This window comes from Sclerotinia sclerotiorum, genomic scaffold (assembly GCF_000146945.2).
Source record: "Sclerotinia sclerotiorum 1980 UF-70 scaffold_7 genomic scaffold, whole genome shotgun sequence".
Classification (NCBI taxonomy): Eukaryota; Fungi; Ascomycota; class Leotiomycetes; order Helotiales; family Sclerotiniaceae; genus Sclerotinia; species Sclerotinia sclerotiorum.
Window position 1 is genome coordinate 1,213,513 of NW_001820829.1, and position 20,134 is coordinate 1,233,646.

The 20,134-nt window shown below is 42.4% G+C and overlaps 9 protein-coding genes across 9 annotated transcripts; 6 read left to right on the forward strand and 3 right to left on the reverse strand.

Moving 5' to 3' along the window:
* Positions 1-1,322: 1,322 nt before the first annotated feature.
* SS1G_06046 (hypothetical protein) lies at positions 1,323-2,264 on the reverse strand (the record flags this gene model as incomplete). The annotated part of the gene is made up of 1 exon (XM_001593074.1): positions 1,323-2,264. One exon carries the CDS (start codon positions 2,262-2,264, stop codon positions 1,323-1,325), a length of 942 nt encoding a protein of 313 aa, XP_001593124.1.
* A 1,025-nt stretch (positions 2,265-3,289) lies between these two features.
* On the forward strand, positions 3,290-3,484 carry SS1G_06047 (predicted protein; the record flags this gene model as incomplete). Its single annotated transcript, XM_001593075.1, has 1 exon — positions 3,290-3,484. One exon carries the CDS (start codon positions 3,290-3,292, stop codon positions 3,482-3,484), a length of 195 nt encoding a protein of 64 aa, XP_001593125.1.
* A 937-nt stretch (positions 3,485-4,421) lies between these two features.
* Positions 4,422-4,751, forward strand: SS1G_06048 (predicted protein; the record flags this gene model as incomplete). Its single annotated transcript, XM_001593076.1, has 1 exon — positions 4,422-4,751. The coding sequence occupies one exon, from the start codon at positions 4,422-4,424 to the stop codon at positions 4,749-4,751; it is 330 nt and encodes a 109-aa protein (XP_001593126.1).
* A 329-nt stretch (positions 4,752-5,080) lies between these two features.
* SS1G_06049 (hypothetical protein) lies at positions 5,081-6,021 on the forward strand (the record flags this gene model as incomplete). The annotated part of the gene is made up of 2 exons (XM_001593077.1): positions 5,081-5,165; positions 5,297-6,021. The coding sequence occupies 2 exons, from the start codon at positions 5,081-5,083 to the stop codon at positions 6,019-6,021; spliced, it is 810 nt and encodes a 269-aa protein (XP_001593127.1).
* A 1,886-nt stretch (positions 6,022-7,907) lies between these two features.
* On the forward strand, positions 7,908-10,652 carry SS1G_06050 (hypothetical protein; the record flags this gene model as incomplete). The annotated part of the gene is made up of 1 exon (XM_001593078.1): positions 7,908-10,652. The coding sequence occupies one exon, from the start codon at positions 7,908-7,910 to the stop codon at positions 10,650-10,652; it is 2,745 nt and encodes a 914-aa protein (XP_001593128.1).
* Positions 10,653-10,883: 231 nt separating this feature from the next.
* Positions 10,884-12,147, reverse strand: SS1G_06051 (serine/threonine-protein kinase; the record flags this gene model as incomplete). Its single annotated transcript, XM_001593079.1, has 2 exons — positions 10,884-11,899; positions 11,961-12,147. 2 exons carry the CDS (start codon positions 12,145-12,147, stop codon positions 10,884-10,886), a joined length of 1,203 nt encoding a protein of 400 aa, XP_001593129.1.
* Positions 12,148-12,405: 258 nt separating this feature from the next.
* Positions 12,406-12,507, forward strand: SS1G_06052 (predicted protein; the record flags this gene model as incomplete). The annotated part of the gene is made up of 1 exon (XM_001593080.1): positions 12,406-12,507. The coding sequence occupies one exon, from the start codon at positions 12,406-12,408 to the stop codon at positions 12,505-12,507; it is 102 nt and encodes a 33-aa protein (XP_001593130.1).
* A 1,653-nt stretch (positions 12,508-14,160) lies between these two features.
* SS1G_06053 (hypothetical protein) lies at positions 14,161-14,853 on the reverse strand (the record flags this gene model as incomplete). Its single annotated transcript, XM_001593081.1, has 1 exon — positions 14,161-14,853. The coding sequence occupies one exon, from the start codon at positions 14,851-14,853 to the stop codon at positions 14,161-14,163; it is 693 nt and encodes a 230-aa protein (XP_001593131.1).
* A 3,740-nt stretch (positions 14,854-18,593) lies between these two features.
* Positions 18,594-19,772, forward strand: SS1G_06054 (hypothetical protein; the record flags this gene model as incomplete). The annotated part of the gene is made up of 4 exons (XM_001593082.1): positions 18,594-18,735; positions 18,904-19,029; positions 19,096-19,595; positions 19,662-19,772. The coding sequence occupies 4 exons, from the start codon at positions 18,594-18,596 to the stop codon at positions 19,770-19,772; spliced, it is 879 nt and encodes a 292-aa protein (XP_001593132.1).
* Positions 19,773-20,134: the final 362 nt, after the last annotated feature.

Consider the following 20,134-nt stretch of genomic DNA (forward strand, 5'->3'; position numbering starts at 1 on the left):
CAGCCTTGCTAACATTCGAATTAGGAATGAATCAAACATTTGGACCATCGGAACATTTCAAAGAGGGTATCGACCTTAGCGGTAATGTTTTAGTGCAGCCAAGCGAAGTTCACATTAGCTAAAAAGAAGTCCGGAGCTGTCGATACACTACTAGTATCCTAAAGCTACTATTTTGGAGCAAAAATTGCAACCAGTTCATAATTCTGATCAGTTGATTTTCTTATATCTCAAAGGCTATACCTTGTCCATTTTCCCGTTGAATGCTGCTCTCTTTTCCAAATCTGATATCCAGCCGGATTTGAGTTAAAGGTCCGACTTCGAAACTTAAGAGACAAGAGATCCAGGTAGGCTAAATACTCATAGTATCCAGTTTGCCACTCTTGAGATCGTATATCAATCCGAATGTCTTCTCCGCGAGTTGTTGTCAGATAATTAATACAGCTTCCACGAAGGATGGCGATATCATTGATGACTAGTTGTTTGAGAGTATGATAGTAACTAGCTCGATAAATGGCTTTTGAGGAAGACCCATAGTAAGATTACATACTCATCAATGGCACAGAATGCCATATTGTCAATCTCATGGTGGTACTTAGTCGGCATACGAGCTTTGGGAGGATCACGAGTACCCTCATTTGTGAAGTGGGTAGTTCCATAATCTAGAATCTTGTTACATGTGGTAAATCTAGTTCCTCAAGCGAGATGAACCTGTATGTACGGTGTATGATCATAATTTCACCAATACGAATAAAAGCATTATGTCACTTAAGGAAAGTGTTGGTCTATCATACCTGCAATTTGAGTGTTCAAAAGCTCTTCGGGCACGACATGCGGTTCTGAACAGATCATTGCAAATTTCTCAGCATAAATCAAAGAAGTGAAAATCTAACAAGATCTAACTCAACAACGAAAAGATATGCCGATTATTTCTCCAAGCCTGCCATTTCGCTCAAATTAGTTATTGGCGGATGTTTTACAACTTCCCTGAAGTTATGTCAGTCGACATGGTTAGATATCTAGTGTGTATGGAGCACTGGTGGAGTTGAAGTACACACGAGTTGCGCTCAATCAGGGTATCTGATAGTCTGGACTGCGATTCAACAATGAGAAGCTTCTGGATTGCTGAATCTATTTGAGATGTTCAAATCAACTCAGACAATTAAAGTTTTCTTTTTAAAATGTTAAATATGAAAGACAATTATTTTCATACTAATATTTCACAAAAAGTGAAACGAATGATTTTTATATTTCACATTTTGTAGCATTTGAGTAATTTACTATATTTATAATTGTATTATTAATATTAATATTCAAACTAGAAACTACTTTGTATTTTTTAGATTCTGCTTGAGGAATCGAAAGATGTCGGAAAGCATATGCTCGGAGTACCAGTGACCTAGTCCGTCGTATTCCTTGATCTTTACATCCACACCAAGCAAATCTAAACACCTCCCAGCCTCCCTTCCCATTTCAATGGATACTTTTGGATCCTCCATGCCATTTCCCAAAAATACGGGAATCTGTTGGAAAATCGTCCCTTTCTTTTGGTCCATATCAATCTCTTCTCTGAAAAAGCTAAGAGCACTCGCTTGCAAACTCGACTCCTCACTAGCCGCTTCACCGTCGGAACGTGCAAAAGGGTCATGCTCATAATCAGATCGTGCAAAGAGGTCATCGTCTCCGTCTTGGCTTTCAGCTGTACAAAATTGACTGCTCGATTTCGCACTCAGCTCTTCAACCACATTGCCGAAAGGTAACCAACCACACATTCCCACAACAGCAGCGAATGGCTCGTCATTCCATGCTAAGAGTGATGACAAAGAAGTAGCGCATCCTTGGCTCAATCCCCAAAGTACTACGTTCTCAGCACCAACAATCTCGATTTCTCTCTTTAACAAGAAATGTATGTAATTGCAGCTTTGGTGGAGACCTGGGCGCATCATATCCTGTCTTTTCTTATAGTCCTCAAGATGCCAACAGTCGAACCACTGATGCGTAAAGGACTTTTTGTATATTGTGGCCCGGTTTCGTGATGCAGTGGGGAATACGATTTTTGCGTGAGGAAAAGCTGTTTGAATCGTCTCGTGATCATTTTTCATTTCTAGAAGTGGGGGGGCAAATTTTTCCGCAAATGATCCACGGCCGTGGAGAATAATGAAGGTTTGCTTATGAGGAAGGACAGGATCAAGTATCATTGCGCGGGGATAGGATGGATAGTTGATGTCCATTTCCTTTGAAGGACAAGGATCTGTGGTAAAAGCCATTTTGAGGTTCTTTGGTAGAATTTGAGAACAGTGAAATGTATAATGTTATAATCGACTTGTGGTTTCTTAAAATTTTTAATGAATATTGATGAGTAATTACTTCAAATTCACCTTGAATCGAAGACACTGGAAATAATATTCAACCAAGAAAATTGTGCTTTTTGTGCGATGAGCTTAAGGGAAGTTAGTGGGAGTTAAGGCCATGAATCTCGCGGCTTTTAGACTAGATCATGATTCAAGGCCAGCCAAAACCAAAATAGTTGGCCCAATATTTCTCTTCCGAAATGAATTACGTCGATTTCAAAATAGGGTAGCTTATTGGTCAATGGACTAGTTAATTTGTCAATAGTCTGCATTTTGAAATGAGCTAGTTTATTGTTTATATAATATCTAATTCTTTACTACATCAATTTTCAAATGAAAAGTATATATTATAATTGATTAGGGTATAAATTTGAGCATGGCTTAATATAAGTGGAGGGGTGCTGTATATTCAAATGTTCAAAGAATCTCGATTATTGAAAACTGAACGAGTTTTCTAATCCGGAGTGTTGGACACACTGAGGTTGAGCTCTAAGTTGCAACTTCCATTCCTGTGGACATTGTGGGCATTGTGGAAAACAATGTGTGCTTGTACACGGTTATTCTAGGAGATTAGTGTTCAGCTCTCTCTTGTAAAGTTATCACGAGAGAAGGCAGCTGGGATTGATGATAGGAAACTCAAAGAGTTGAGGTAGGAGCGGTCTCTTTTTATGATATTGAAGTTTTGAGTGCTTGAGATTGCTTTCTTGAAATTCATAGCATTTTTTACAGTATTGTTTTAATAGTGTTTTCAAGCATTATTCTATTGCAGTATTATTTTGATAGTGTTTTCAAGCATTATTATATTATTATGACCTTCATATTATCGAGGCGACGAGAATAGCCACCAGATCATGGCATCTCAATAGAATGCATGAAGAAGAAGAGGAAGAAGGCGGAGAAGAAGGGGGTGGACCGGAAGATTGTGATTGAATTGATCAATTATGGCCAATTTGGTCAATTTAGTCAATTTGGTCAATTTGGTCAATTTGGTCAATTTGGTTAATTTGGTCAATTTAGTCAATTTGGTCATTTTGGTCAATTTGGTCAACTTGGTCAATTTGGTCAATTTGGTCAATTTGGGCAATCACCCTAATGTCAAATTTCATTACATTTCATTTGTTATTCCTCTTACTTGAATACGAGAGTATCTGTAAGGCGGGCTTGGTTCCCTAGTATTAGTTTTCACTTCCCCCATTCAAACATTAGAAGATTGAGGCTTTCAATCTCCCCAACCTGAATTAGCTACGGTCGAATAAGGCCAGCCACCCTCCATTTACTATTGTTAGAAGCCTACAAAGCTCCTAGCCGTCTTAGATAGTCATAGACTCAGTGTAGACGTTAATTTAATCAATCAATCAATCAATCAATCAATGACCTTCATTCTTCGTAATAGTGCCATTAAAGCATTTTTACTTTATATTTTAAGATGTCCGTCCTACTGGAACTTTACTTGTGCATATGCTACACAGCTGGCGATAGCACACACTGGGTTCTGATGCTGGCGTCGAAAAGTGCACCCAAGGGGACCTGATCCACAGTGTTGGTGGTCCTACCAACAAGCCATACAGTTTGGCAATTGACCCAGCGGAGCGGGTCAATAATAGAGGTATTGCCTGTAAAGAAATTCTTGGGAGTATGAGTCCGACGAACTGGAGAAAGATTATCGATGCTGCCAAACGAATACCTCCCCAGCATTGCCAGACCTTTGTAGTAGCTTTAGTCTCAGAATTGGAGAGAAAAGCTCTCCTCCCTGGTGTTACCGCGGTCCACCTCCTCTCCCGGATGGAAATGCCAGAGGAAGCTCGAGTTTATCGAGAAAACCACCCTGATCTGTCTCCTCTTTCGGACGAATTGAGAGAAAGGAGGGGTTCGCAGTCTAACCGTGCAGTGTTAGCTTTGCGGAGAGATCACGCTTGCGCTCTATGAGCCCAAAAATGCGCCGGCAGCGAATTCGCCGTCGGTTCTGTCTTTCTTGCAACCGGAGTTTCCTTTCTGAGGTGGAGGCATCGCGTTGCGGTTGCTGTGGCCTAGCCCCTCCCCACCTTCACAAGCAGTACGGATTTGTCCTATATAATGGGAAGCGGGTTTGGACTTGCCATTGAAGCCCCTGCGACCACGACACGATACCGTACTATATATGACTATAAAAAAATAAAAAGCCCAAAGGCCACTGAAATCGGGTTTCCAACTGTACGCGGTAGTGGCTACGAACCTGGAATTGAACAGCAATGCGATAAGATTCCAGAGCCAAGGGAGAAACGTATCTTCATAGTCATTGTGCATATCGATCATTATAGCCTCTTGCCTCCTACCGAGCTGGTTGTTGATGAAAGTCTGTCAAAGCGCACCTACATCCGAGAAAAGAAAAGAAATGTGGAGGCAGAAATGAGAGCAAGCCGATAACATACCAGGCTAGGAGTGAGGATGTGGATGCGAATAAATATGTGAAGGGAGAGATGCTTGAAGGTAAAGATAATTGTATGGCAAATACGCAACGACAGCTGGAATATCATCCTTCCATTCCGATGATTGGATTAGGAACTAGTAAGAATTCGACTCTGAATACGGGAAATAAAGTCAGAACTTCAAATTCTCTAACTGAAGGAAAAAGCTAAGAAAAGAAACAAAGTAATGTTCTCATGTGGCGGGCGAAACCGCACTGGAATACAAAACCCCTTCCACCCAATCCAGTTATCGCCCCTTCGATTTTCTCGCCAACATCTTACGAACTCATGCTTGCAAAATTCGGCTTCGACATTTTGGAACTCTCAACATTGGCTACTTTGCGCGTGGGGAGAGCGACGAGAAGAACACTATGTAAGAGTCCGGAAATTATTGTGCACCAAATGAGGACGCAGAAACAGTGGAGCTTTTTGAGTTTTATACCTAGTATGTGCCCTTTCCATGCTATCATTTTAAGCAAAGCACCATCTAACCGATCCACTTAGGTCGTTATGGTCACAGCCCATGCCTCTCCGCAGCAGTCGACTGCGTCGTTGCACGAGCCCGCCAAATAATTTCTTCTCCTCACAATACGAAGTTCTGGGAACCACTCGTACTAGCACACTACATAACCGTGATTGAAACACTGAAACGTGCACTTGACTCACCCAAAACTCGGTATAAACCCGAAGTTCTCTGTGCTACCGAGATACTCGCTCTGTACGAATTACTAGAGCCCTCTGGTGAAGCGGCATGGATTCGTCACTCGGCTGGTGCTGCTCATCTGATTTTGCTACGGAGACCTGAATCCTATACGACAGATTTTGAACGTGCATTGTTTATGGGTCATACGGGTCCGATTATGACTGAGGCCTTGTTGAATGGGAAACGGTGTTTTCTGGAGCAAAATGCGTGGCAGAATTTATTGATGTCTGTTATATGTAAGGAGAAATACTATACAGTGAGTGACTGCAGCGAGATTGTAGTGCTTTTGATTATGGCGAAGAGTAAGATCCCCGGAACATTTTGGGATATGACGCAGCTTCTTTGTAGGCAAGAAGAACCCAGTCTCGAATATGTAGTACGGATACAAAAATGGTGTAGAGAATTGCGTCAGCGGTTTGTGGATTGGAAATGCAAGTATGAAGCGTTGATTCGAGAAGTTGGCGATGTGGGAGAGGGAACAATGGAATTTGATCGTAGGGTGAAAGCATATGCGACTTTTTTTTAGCTGCATCATGTTTTCGAATCGGCTGCTGGGATGTGTGGGTCCCCAAGAAAGAATAAAGCTGGAGCGGGAAACGCAAGAGTTGGCGAAAGAGATGTTAGTGTTGGACGAAACGGTTAGGGGGGCGAGTAAGGCGGTGGATTTGTTTCTGCGGCAGACGGTCGGGGTGGCGACGGCAATTCAGGCGTCTAGATGGGATTTTGAAGAGGGAGGTGGAAGATCAGACCCTGGAGGGTTGAGACATGGTTTTGTGGAGAAAGAGGTGTTGGAGAAATGGTGTGTTAGTTTTGGCAGGATTATCGTGGTTGTATAGGCGACTGGAGGAGATTCGATGCATGAAAAGCATGACTATAAAAGGCAGTTGTACTGCAATCTGAAAATAAATGTCTATGAACTGGGATTCATGATTGAATGTTAGACTTCAACGTTCGGTGGATTCTTCTGTACGCTCATCGTGTTTCCTCTCCTCTTAAAATCTCGTTTCCAGAACAGATTCAGATACTCATCCTCGTTACCAAGGGCTCAATGCCTCATGATACAGTTCAATGTCTGAACATAGGCTCAACAACGGATAGTGCCCCAGGCTGGAATCCTCTATAACACTTTCCAATATCTGAAGCTCAGTTCGACGATCGATTGATCGTTAAGCCGACCAGTCTTAGAACCAAAGATCTTGTAGGACCTATTGACTTGTATGTATGTTGGTAGCTTCAGTATTTTGTCTTATTCTGTTATGTTGTGCTGTCCCGTACGCATTACCTTGTATTGTATCATCAATACTAGGGTAAATTTATCACAAAGGAAAAGTAAATTATGAATGATGCATTACGAACTAGAAATTGTGATGTATATTCCTTAAATTGATATATCTTTAATCGACGAATCGTGGGAGTGATAATGTAATGTAGCAGGAAGTGAGGCTTAAGACTTCAGTAAAAGGGGTCCAAGATCAAGAAACACTAGTATCTCTATGATGGAATGCAAATCTGTTGAGCAAATCACAATACTATTTTATGGATAGTACTTAGTCAATGTGGAACAGAGTTATGAGCCGCTAATCTTGACCATCTACTTATCCGTACACCTATCATCGCTGGATCAGTTTGGAACTCCATTCAAACGAGTGTCTTGTCCAATCCACTCAATTGGATCTTTTCCAAATGCCACATGTATTTTCTCGTCTTTGTGTTGTAGTGGGATGCGAATCTTGAACTAACAGAAGAGATGGATAATCGCAAGATCGAGAAAAAGACAATGAACCAAACAGGAAAGAGAGGGCTGAAATTAGAGTAGGAAAATAGGGGGACTAGGAGAGTAAGAGGGTAAAAGGATAGAAGAAAGAAGAAGAAGAAGAATAGGAAACTGTAAGACTACAAAAATGAAAAAAGTAGGACAGTAGGAAGGTAGAGTGAGGGTGAGAATGAGAGACCGAGAGATCCAAACACTATCTGCGCTTGTAGTCTTGACAGGAGGTGCAGTATCTTTCTGACTATCGAATAAGTATAGTGAGTTACGAGTTTATCGTTGAAGTGCTGTTAAATTCGAGCAGAACACATTCATCATTGTGTATATATTTATGATAATAGCAACAGTTCTCCATGTTGTTGGTGGCGGGGTTAGCCGAGCCTAGCCACAACCCCAGTCTAGCGACATCTCCAGATTACAATGTACAGTATCAGCTTTCAGCCACAACCTTGAGCAACAGTGAAGATACCGCGATAATTTGAAATGATTGGAAATGCGAATACATTCCCTAATGACCTTAATTCTATGACTCCTCCTCTCATACCATCGATATCAAACACTCTGCTACGATGTCGAACTTCAAGCGCGCCCCGGTTCAGGGTAGCAATCGAAACAGCATACTGAGTTCTCTGAGAGCTACCCAAATGGTCGGCAGTAATGGCAGCAAGCCTGTCTTACCTGCTGAAATAATATCTACAATTCTCGACTATTTGCCAATCCCAGATCTCATGAACTTTGCGCGCACATCGAGACGAATGCAAGAAATGGTATATGAAGATTCGCGATGGGTGTCAAGACTGAAAGCTATGGGTGTTTGGAACGAAGGAGAAGCTAGGAAGAGATTCGAAGAAATATTAAGGAAAAAGCGAGAGACGGTGCGACTGAGGGCTGAAGAGGATTCTAAAAGGACTGGGATTGGCGTTGGTGTTGGCGGTGCTGGAGGTGGAGGTGGGAATATTGGTGGGATGAGGAAAACTAGCACGACATTATTCGACGCGGGAGAGGAGGAGCTACGGCAGCAGAGAAAATCTGCAGAAATTGCCTCTAAAAGTTCTAGAGGACTGGCAGACGGATTCGAGACATTGTCCATATCAGGGCAAGGCCACATGAGCCTGCCACCTCCACCACGAACTCGAACACCTATGCAAGATCCAGAAGCCCTGTTAAATGTATTTGCAGAAGTTAGATCCATACGCGGGTCTGCGAGACAAGAATATGGAAAGATATATGCAGCATTAGGGCCATTTTATCACGATTTAGCTAGATCCAGAAGCCATGTTGATCCAATTCTATTTCGAGTTTATCGGACACCAGAACAACAGGCACAAATGCTAGCCCATCTCCAGGTATTCTCGCGGAGTGACTGGGCTCAAGGATGGAGACAACGAGAAGAGAGACTAATTACTATGACGGGTATATTTGAGACGGCCGTGCTACGAGAATTTGAGCAGGGTTATGAAGCATGGGATATTGATGGTAGAATGCGGCGATATGCTCATGTGTTGGGTGTACTAAATGGGGGTCATGCTGGTATAGAACTGTTCGTTCAGAAACATCCATTATTTTCCGACCGGGATGTCCTTGGTAACTCAATGGATTGTATTAACCAAGCAGCATCTGAAGGTATAGCACTCGAACCGTCACGGGAATTTTTGCAAAGGTTGTCCAAGAATGTCAATGAACAAGCAGATATAATCGATAGGGTCTTCCCTCCCGGTGAGGATGTTCTACAGATCTTTTTGGATAAAATTGCAGAAGATATTCTCATGGAATATGTTACTCCTTTATTTGATGAATCTCACGAACGAAGCATAGCATCTTATTTGCAAGCTGTTTCTGGTATCTTTGATCAAAGTATGCAATTTGCATCTACGTTGAGGCCTACTAGAAACTCTGGAAAAGACTTCTTTGACAAGGTCAAAGCCGTCATAGCGCGAGTGTTCGAGCCTCACGTGGATCTCTACCTGTCAGAAGAGCTTGATTATTTCAAAAGGCTCGCCGAATCAGAAGTAGGGGATTGGGAAACAAAACTTTCGGTTCAAGATGCCTCCAAGGAGTCATTCTATATGGCCAACGTTAATCGCGTTGCTGATAAAAAGGATTTCATGAGCTCGTTCAAGAAAGTCGTTATGATGCCTGTCAATGTTCTACCTACAATGTCCCCTTTTGGTGCGACTAAGACCGTGACGGCGCCCCAAGCAGGGAGTCGGTCAAGTTTGCAAGTACTCAGCGCGAGTCAGTCACCAGTACCTTCTCGCTCGGCCACTCCATCATTACCACCGGGTGCAATATCAGTTCCACTGCCGGCTGAAGCACCAACTGATGAACTCGCAGCCAAGGCTGCTTTGATGGCCTCAAGGCTGGAAGGGATTCGCTCACTCTTCAGCATTGAAGTTGCACTAGACCTTACGCATTCCGCAAAAGCGAGTATCGAACGTGCTGCTTTGTTCGTCAGACTAGGAGGTCAGACCGGAGAAGAAGCCCGAGAACAATGTGAAGCAATATTCGTAGTGTTACTGCAAATCCTTGGAACGAGACATGTCAAGACTGGCTTTGACAAAGCTGTGGATCATCTTTCAAAATACAACCCTCGTGAGATTAGCGAGCACCAAAAGGGTGTAGTAGTACCGTTGATGACATTCTTAGAACTTGTCAATGTAGGTGACTTGATCTCCCAGATGATTGATGTTTTCTATGAACAACAGCTCGCGACAACCAAACTTGCGGACCGAAATGATTTTCTTGATCCCGCAGTTAAAGCCAAGAAGAAATTTGAACAAATGCTGGATGAACGAGTCGCAGCCGGTTTGAACAAAGGTATTGATGTACTTATGGATGAAGTGGAATATATTTGCGGCACCACTCAACTCCCCACAGACTACAATCCTCCCGAATTCGACGCCATGGGTATAAGCCCAGATATGGATATTGGGCCAACTACCACTGCTGAACAAGTCGTCGCTCTTGTAGAATCCCACACCAAGATGCTCACCGGCAGCACCGACAAAACTATGCTCGACGTCTTCAACCAAGAAGTCGGACTCCGTCTCTTCACCGCCGTCTGTAAACATCTCAAGCGTCAACGAATCTCCACCTCTGGCGCTATCAAGCTCATCTCCGATATGAATTTATATTTTGTCTATATCAAAACACTTCGAAATGCGGATTTGCTACAGTATTTTAAGGCACTGAGAGAGTTGAGTCAGATATATTTGATAAGTCCGGGTCATGCAAAGGAAATGGCCACGGTTATTGCGGATGGTGATAGATTTGGGGGGATATTTAGAGCGGAGGAGGTCTATGAGTTTGCGGAGAGGAGGGCTGATTGGTATACGGTTAAAAAAGATGTAGAGAGGGCTATGTATGGGATTGGATGTGGAGTTATGTGAGCTAAGGGTTGGGAATTGGAGAATATATTGGGATGGCCTGTATAGATGCCATATGAAAAATGCACGATTATGTCTTTTAAAGACAAACAAATACGATGGAATGACTTTTAACTGCAATTATAAGTGACTATGGTTTAACTCTTGTGGGCTCTAGCTTTTCCCTTCCCGTCCATCCTTGACGCCAGATAAGTATCACGTACGCCGCCTATAATTTATAATATCCCAAGACTTCTACCTCATCGAAGAGAAATCTAACTTCCTCGCTACTTTACTTGCCCTATCATCATCTACCATTCCCGGTCTCTTCTTCAAATCCTCCCCCATTTTCGCTTCGCCGCCCCTCTTCTTTGGTAGATCTGCATTTTTTGTAGGTTTAGGATCCGATGCCCACCAAGGATGTTCTAACACCGCCCTAGCCATGATTCTTTTCCTAGGATCCAGTGTCAACATGTTTATCAATAAGTCGACTCCCTCGGATCCAGCAGCTCCAAACATGCCTAAATATTGTTCCCGTGGAACTAATGGGTTCGGAGGCTCAGGTACAGTGTACTCGGGCAGCTTTGTTACACCCGGCCAGTTGTCTTCTGTTGGTGTACCGACTGCTTGGCAGATTAGGGACACTTGATGAACCTCAGTATCACCTGCCATAAACGGAATTCTCAATATCATTTCGGCAAACACGAGTCCAACGGACCATATATCCACGGCACCCGAATAATGTCTTGCGCCGAACAACAGCTCGGGTGGTCGATACCAGCGTGTTATTACATTTGATGTCATTGTTCGTTGAGGATCGGCAAAATTCCTCGCCAAACCGAAATCTGCAAGTTTGACTTCTCCATCGGCGGCAATTAACAAATTGTTAGGTTTGATATCACGGTGTAAAATGAAGTTTTCATGACAGAACCAGACGGCTCGACTGAGCATTCCCATCCAAGCTTTTATATCGGCCGCACCATAACGTACGCCATCAACGTCTTTGATTAACATTTCCAGATCCCCAAGAGGCAAGAATTCGAGAACGAGATTAAGATTTTGATCTTTCGAAGAGAATACTGAGAGCAGGGATATTATATTCGGGTGGGAGATCTCTTGAAGGTGCTTGAGTTCGCGAATGGCATCGGGCGCCATTCCTTCTGTATATTCTTTTTGTATTTTGATCTTTTTGATTGCTACGAGGACACTAGGATTCGTTCTGAGATGGCCGAGGTAGACGTTGGCATAAGTTCCCTCTCCAAGCTTTTTGCCTAAGACGATGGGTGGTCAGCTATGCTATGAGCTAACAGTTTAGGAGCTAAGAATGGGCACCTTTGACATATTTAGATCTTTCATTTTCGTTCATCTGCTCTGCTAGATCATAGGTTGTGCTAGCAGTTGCAGGTGGCCGATCGGAGGGAGTCCCATTACCACTAGGAACAACACTCGAGAGCTTTGATCTGCTTGCGCCTCTCTCGCCAGATTCCGCAGATGGAACAATGAGAGGTGAAACTGCCATATTTGAAAAGAGTGACGATTTTATTCCTATCCCAACAGCATATTCCGAGGAAAGTGTGCAGTGACGGTTCTAGTGTGGTTGGTCGAAGGCTTGATACGTATAGTCGGATTGATGAATAAGGGCTTTGATACCCTAAGTTGAAAAAGCGCCACGGGCTAAGATTCGACACTCGCTCTTCCAAAGTTCATGAGACACTCTTTTTTGAGGTTATGAAAAATTCGTAAATATAATTCAATGTTCAATAATCCACTTCTCCCAATGACGCAAAGGTTGAAAGGTCCCTCAGATAGATGTACGAAGTTCAGCCGTACTTTGAACAAGGCTGAGCAGTGGGATCTCAGAGGTCTTAGCGCCAATTGATTAGTCGCAGATTGATTAGTCAGCGACATCCCAGATGAACCCCTCCTATCTGCCGGAGGATTTTTCCATGTCGCTACGAATACTCCATAGGAACTTGGTTTGTGGTAAAGCATAGAAAGTCTATGTGTGATATCTGATAATGAGTATTATCAGCCATGCTCATCTCTGCTATTTCGTTGGTGAGCAATGTATACAACTTCAGAAGTGAAGGAAGTGCAAAGGCCTATATTTTAACCTCACAATTTGGAGGGTTCTTTCCAAGTGGAACCAATTGCTCTTTCTACATTGGATTCTCAATTTCTCTTGTATACTGTATGAGGTAGATATAATTCTTCTTCGAATGAAACACATTCACCGTTCTCAATGCCCAATCCTTACACACTCACTTCAAGTGTGATTGGTGTCTTGGGAAGTTGACTGGCTTATTTTTTCTCTTCATTCATTACTATTTTGAGCTGGTACTTAAGGTCATCAACAAATTAAATTTCGAATATTCGTCTCCTTCATCATGTTTCAAGTGTTTTCATACTGGGTAATAATCCTCTGTCGGACCTCAACCTTCCGCATTATCTAACAGCAGCTAGATGATTCCTACGGTCTCAGCCATCATCTGGTTCACTACACTCACTGCCCTTCTTGGTGCCTTCATCGCCTTCCCACCTCGCGATCCCCTCGACCCCGCTTCACTAGCCAAACCACCCTATCCATCAATGGCTTCCAGACTCCATAAAGTTCCATATGTATCCGATATTGGAGCAACCAAAGAAATGCAACCACTGTTTGTACTTGGTTCGGTCCTTACTACTTTCCTACTGGCGGGCTGTTTTATTTCAGAAAGAGCACTGCGTCATAGAGGTCGTCTTGCAAGAAATACCGATAATACGGAAAGAGTAGTGGCTTATCTCAGTATTCTGTCAGCTGTACTTGGATCCTTAGGCTTGATATTCCTGAGCATATTTGATGTTTGGAGATATAGGACTGTGCATAACACAATGGTAGTATTCTTTATTGCTGGTTACGCTATTAGTGCATTTTTCCAATTTTGGGAGCATTATCGCATGGGGCGTAGTATGTCTTCCTTTTTCTTACTCTATTCATATTGCCTGACATAAACAGAATATCGGGACACGCATGCGAACCTAATGATATCAGCCTACACGAAACTCGTTTTCATTATTATTGAGAGTGTCCTTGGTGTAGCATACTGGTATGTCTACATGGCAAAGAATTGGGATGCGGGTGCTGCTATCGAATGGGCTGTCTCTTACATTTTTTGTTTTTACATTCTCTCATACCTTTTTGACTTTCTGCCGGCATTGACTACGAAAGAGAAGGACTGTAGGTTTGGAGTTTATACCGAAGATTGCATGGTTCAAATTAATGGGAACAGAGAACGGGCCGTTGTACAGGAGGTTACGGGAGTGGCACATGGATGAGACTGAATACGTTTTGAGACTACGAGGGTTTATGTTATCCTATACATTATACTCGATCAAAATCCATTGCATTAGCCGACAAGAATCCAGAAATGCCAAGTATTTTGGCAGCAAACACATATATGTAGTCCGTACATCCATTAAAATTAACATTCAAAGCCAGCTTGATAGTTATCAAGGAAAGGTACCGCCATTACAAAACCCAGGTAAACAACTCTCACTTCGCCTTTGCTCCCTCTTTCGCCGTCGCATTATAACTTGCTGGCTTATTCCTTCTAACGGTCATCTTCGCCGTTTGAAATCTCACAAAACATCCTGCTACCACTTGTTCCTTGGTTTTATCTGTCTCCACCAAACCTGTCTCAATCAGCTCTTTCACAAACATCTCTACATCCTCGAATTCGTTCCAATCGTTCCAGAATCTATCCGGAATGCCTGTATTGTTGAACAGAGCTATTAATCCCGCATTCACTGTATTGGCAGCCGCTAATATAGTTATCGCAAGTCCATGTTTCGCAGCAGAAGAAGATCCAAGAGCAGTCAAGACGGCTCCGAGTAGAAGCTGAAGAATCAATGTGAGACTATGAACGGCATTGGAAATACAATAAGCCAGTTGATACTTCTGACGTGCTCGGACGATATCTTTATAAAGACCATTGGGCAAGTGCCGATGTGAGAAGAAAGGGGAGCTAGAGGCGATTTCGACGGGTTGAGACGGGTTTTCGAGGCGCGTGGCGCCAATGGAGCGTAGGATGCCTATGTATTCTGCTTCCGAAAGGGTACAGAGAGGTGGCAGCACAAACTGGGTTTCGATTTGACCGAGGGCGTCGACATCTTTTGGTTTAGGTGTCGAGCTTCGAGAGGGTGTGGGCTCGGGGTTCAGTTTATCGGCTACGGTGGTAGATGTCATAGTTGAAGCACGTTGGTTGGAGTCTGTGTGATGGACTTGGTGAGTAGATTGATTGAACTGATGATCGATAGATTGTCAATACACGATATTGACTGAAATAACCTAGGCTAGGTACAATTATAACGAGGAGAAGGCGAAAGAAGATCTCAACTAAATCACAGGCATTTTGATACAGGGGCAAGACAAAGAACGAATCCTTCGGGCATCTGTGTCGTCTTATATTCCAGTGCGGTAAACTTCCCTGGCAGCCTACACGAAACTTATTATGAGCAATTCTCTCGGTGTTGTGCGTGCGGCGCAACTCAGGCCTCGACAGCATCATCGCCTCAATTTCAACACACCATACTCTAAGTCAGCGGTTCTCTATTGGATCACATTGTCTGTGAGCGTTTGGTGAGGCTCCGTGTTATTGCCTGATATGGTAATGAAACAATCAAGGATGGTATTACAAAAGCGTAAGATGGATCCGCCAAGTCTGTGCGCCACCTTCCGTACACCCAATGCAGCCTTATGGAGATTGAATCTGAGTCAATTCATATGGAAGGATCTTTACAGATCAATATCAGCATTGTGTTGTATCTACGAGAATGGAAATGATTATCGATTTGTGTTTAGAGCCTTGGTCAAATAACGTAATGGTATGGACAGGTTGATTTGAAGTTTGACGGTGTGGTAAACTGAGATGACATAAGATGATATCATTCAATATCTATCCATGCATGTATGTAATTTGAGTCAGATATGTAGGTACATCTCACTTCGAGGGGTGAATCATCAAAAAGTAACTAGTTATCCCCACAAGTCCCCGAACTGATCCTCTTCAAACGCTTTCCACAATAACCCTAGAAATACCAGTCTAGAAATCTAAGTCAAGCTTTTTCGAAATTGTAATGTAGCGGCTATATTCTCGAGCCGTGGTTGCACTAATCGGTGAGAACTCGAAATGATTCCTTACATCTGAAACAAAAGGGGAAGACAGCCCTATCGCTTATTTGTGCCGGGAGGTGGAGAACACGGTATCATTGGTTGGGTTGTACAGTGGTGGCTTAATTTATTGTTGGATCCTTAACCTTAATGTCACTCTATCAAGCGCTTTTTAATCTTTTGTAAGTTTTTCAATCATAATATATAGATTCCTACATAACGTAAAATATTCTACAGGATATGAGTAAGATAAGATGTATGAATTTTCATGCTAGCTTTATGTAAATGTGAATGTAAATGATGATGAAGATTACCTAGGTAGCTGAAGGGAAAACGTCAATCTTGCGGCTTGGAGATTATTATTCTACTCCGTAGAGATAGAATCATTGAGATCTGAACATGGGTGATTGAAATGACAAGACAGGAAACCACACGTTCTGTGCCGTTTAGTTTAGCTAGTTCAGCCTCTAATCGATTGATGGGTCCACTGGTCGCGGCAACAAAAGGGAGGTTCTAGCTAGCGGTACAAAATATGTATGAAGTCCATTCTTTGGCAAGGAATTTTGTGCTCTTTCGCTCTTAGCATCCTAATTAAGTAAGCACCTACTATTCCCGGTGAATAATGCGAGATGGGATATCTGCTAGGTGCTGCTCCATGTCATCGCGGCTATGTAGGTGACTCGAGTTGGTGTTCATTTGATGTTGGGAAGATTTTTTATTGTAAGGTCATTACCACAATTTGCGTTTCAGATTGTTTTGGTTGTGCTATTGCTAGAGTTGGTTGTGAGTTTTAGGGTTTTGAAATTTATGGCTCGATATGGGGTTATTGATTTCGAGGATGATATTATTATGTCAATATACATACCATTATTCTGAGATTAGGAGGATTATGGTCGGATCGTTATATTTGTACACATATTCAGTATTGGGATTGTGTATGGGTTTTTCTGCTGCATTATTTGGATAGTTCTTCCTGATTTTCGTCGTCTACGTAGTGTAGTATTTAGAGACGAGGTAAGCTTAGGCCGTGAATATGTTGGTACCGACATACCAAACATGATTCTATTTAATTCATATAAAACAAACGCAGTACTCTCCTGTCAAATCAAAATACATTTGCTCGATCCCTTAACTTGGGAAAATAAAGAAAGGCATTTTCTAACCGCCGACCCAGACTGTCGGGACAATAGCCGCCGCCCCATGCGTACTCGTCTTCGACTCTGTGAATTAAGCGGGTTTTAATCGACCTAGTATGATTTTAATTTGTGATGAAAATTGTTTGGACAACGAGTTGCGCATTCCTTGGTGCATTTTTTGGTATTTCAGAATACCAGGGTCTCGTTGTTCAAGTATACCATGATAGAAACAGATAATTGGGAAACAGGTAATGGTAGAATACAGCGCTAGAGTCAAAACTATTTCTGAAAGCTGACATATTCAGATCGACTAGGGGGCAGTCTCACTTCTATTACAGCTTGTGAATATAGAGGCTGAGTATCTGTAAAACTCATATCATACATCGTTTCTTATGAGATCTACATTTGCGCTTGCATCCCTTTCATCCTGAGACCTATAGGCTTTCCTGGCTTCCAGAATAATAGAGCTAAATTATGAAGCTTCATCTTTTTGCAAAGTCCCAATAGTAAACTCATATCTTGACTCTTAAACTAACCGCCAGAAATGTATCTTGGCCTTTTTTTCATTCACTGTCCACTGTTCTTACAATATTGCATCCCAATAGAATGAAGGGAGTCTGACGCGGCTTGTTATACGGGCTCCGTAACCGGGTTCGGTCAGGTTTGCCGTCTCAATGAGGCACTCGACGGCTATGGCAAAAATTTATTCTAAAGTCTATATGGGTGGTATAATTGGTTAAATAAGCTGAATGGAACGGGGAGGAAGTGTTCTGGCGCGGAGTAAGAGAAGGATTGACGCAAGGTAAGTTTGGGTGACTAGTTGTTTATGTATCTAATCTCCTAATTGCGATATAACGAGACTCAAACTCCTCTAGCACTTTCGACAGAATAGGTAAGAATGCATGAAAATTGAACAGTCTCATGGCTTGAACAAAAGAAAAAAGACTAGGCAGGAAAGAAAAGGTGAATATTCAGGAGGAGAATCTATCTTCAGTAGAGACTGTTTAATGTAACGGAGCTTTAATTATAACAGTATCTTAATCTATATCTCACATATCTGCACAATATAGATGGCTCAGATGATCAATCGGTTCATACAACATAGTATATAGAAATAGAAAAACTTAAACTTCTTTCACATGTCCAAAATATATCCACTGAATCCCCATGAACTATCAAAATCCGAGTCGAATCAACCAGCAAAGATACTTTCAACACTCAATATAGTGCTCGCTCACGACTGTAACTAGACCTTACTACCAAAAATATAACCTATAATTGGTCAATGCATCTGCATTGAGCAGATACGAATAAAGAGACGAGACGGTGATCATTTACATAAAGAATCGAAAGTCTACCTTCGACTAGACCCTGAGAGGAAAGTGTAATTTTACCCAAACTCGAGCATAACAAAAAAGGATAAAATCTAAGTTTACACCGCACCATTAGATGTGGGGCAAGATCTAAGAAAAAGTCTCCATCTATCTAATATCGGCTATGTACCTACGACACGACATGTATATAAAGTTTGCATCCTTGTCCCGAGGGAAAGTATATAAATGTTACAAGTAGGATTCTTCGAAAACGAATCCCCTACATATTTTTCTTCGTGCGAGTTTTACACTAAATAATTTAGAAATTCTCTTCAACCGATTATCCTAAAAAAAAAAAAAGCGCAAAATGGGTTCTATCACTCCAAAACCTTCTTGCAAAATCGCCATTGTAGGAGCTGGTCTAGCGGGTCTTGCTACTGCAGTTAGTCTTCAGAGAGCAGGTCATCAAGTAACTGTATTTGAAGTATACTCTGGATTAAAAGAGGTGCGTATACTTCCTTCCATCAATAGTATACTATTGATCATGCAATAAACTTCCGCAAAACTAAAAAACTAACAATAACCAGATAGGCGCCGGTAAGCCATCCCACCCATCTCAAGCCTCCTCACCTCAAATCTTCCATATCATATCATATTAACCATTCATCACAAACCAGGAATCAACGTAGCAACCAACGCGACGATCCTCTTCCAAGAATGGGGCATCCTCCCCGAACTAGAAGAAGTATCCATCGAACCCGAAATCGCACGGATTTTCTCCCACAAATCCGAGATCCTCTCTAGTACGAATGTAAGTCCTGATTTTCGGGACATATACAAAACACCTTATTTTATTACTCATCGTGCAGAATTACAAAATGTGCTTTTTAAAGAAGCTTCTAAATTGGGTGCTGTAGTGAATTTTGGGATTCAGTTACAGAAAATCGATTTTGAGAAGTCGATGCTGGTATTTATGGATGGGTCGACGACGGGTGTTTTTGATGTTATATTAGGAGCGGATGGGGAAAAATCTTTTTGTCGAGAAGCATTGCTTGGTCGAGATGATCCGCTCGTTGATAGCGGTTTTGATATTTACCGCGCAACGGTGAAGATTGATGACGTGGCTGAGCAGCCGGAACTGGCTGGCTTGGTGAATGTTCATAGTATTAATATGTGGATTGGTCCCGAAGGTCACACGGTGACTTATCCGATTAAGAAGGGGAATTTACTCAATATTGTGCTGACTCATGAACATGAGTCTGACGCTTCGACAGTAGCTGGACCTGTACCAGTGGGCTCGGAAGTTGTTCATGAAGCTTTTGAGCATTGGAGTCCGGAGTTTCACCAGCTGTTGAGTTTGCCTACTGCGGTGAGTCTATTTCTCCAATATCTCACATTTCCGAGTCATGATCACTGACCTTTATTATTGTTCTAGTGGATGAAAAGAAGAATGATGTATTCTCCCGAATGTACATCTTGGCTACACCCTTCTGGCCATTTCGCTCTTATTGGAGATTCAGCCCATGGATCTCCACCATATCTGTAAGATAATTCGAATTGACTCTCCAGAAAACAAACTAACTACGGCGCGATTCATTACAGAGCACAAGGTGCAGCAATGGCTTTTGAAGATGCCGCCGTTCTTGGAGTCTTATTTTCCAAGATTCAAAGCAAGGATGATATACCGGAATTACTAACAATCTACGATAATCTTCGGCGACCAAGAGCTTTGTTGTGCAGGAACCGTAGCAGAGCTCTCCGTAACATCTATTCGATGAAGAACGGCCTAGAGCAAGAAGAGAGAGATAGATTGTTGTTGCAAAAGTCATATTATGATGGCTCTGCAAATTTCCTTGAGGATCCTTTCTTGCGCACTTGGCTGTATGGACATAACGCTGTGGAGGCTGC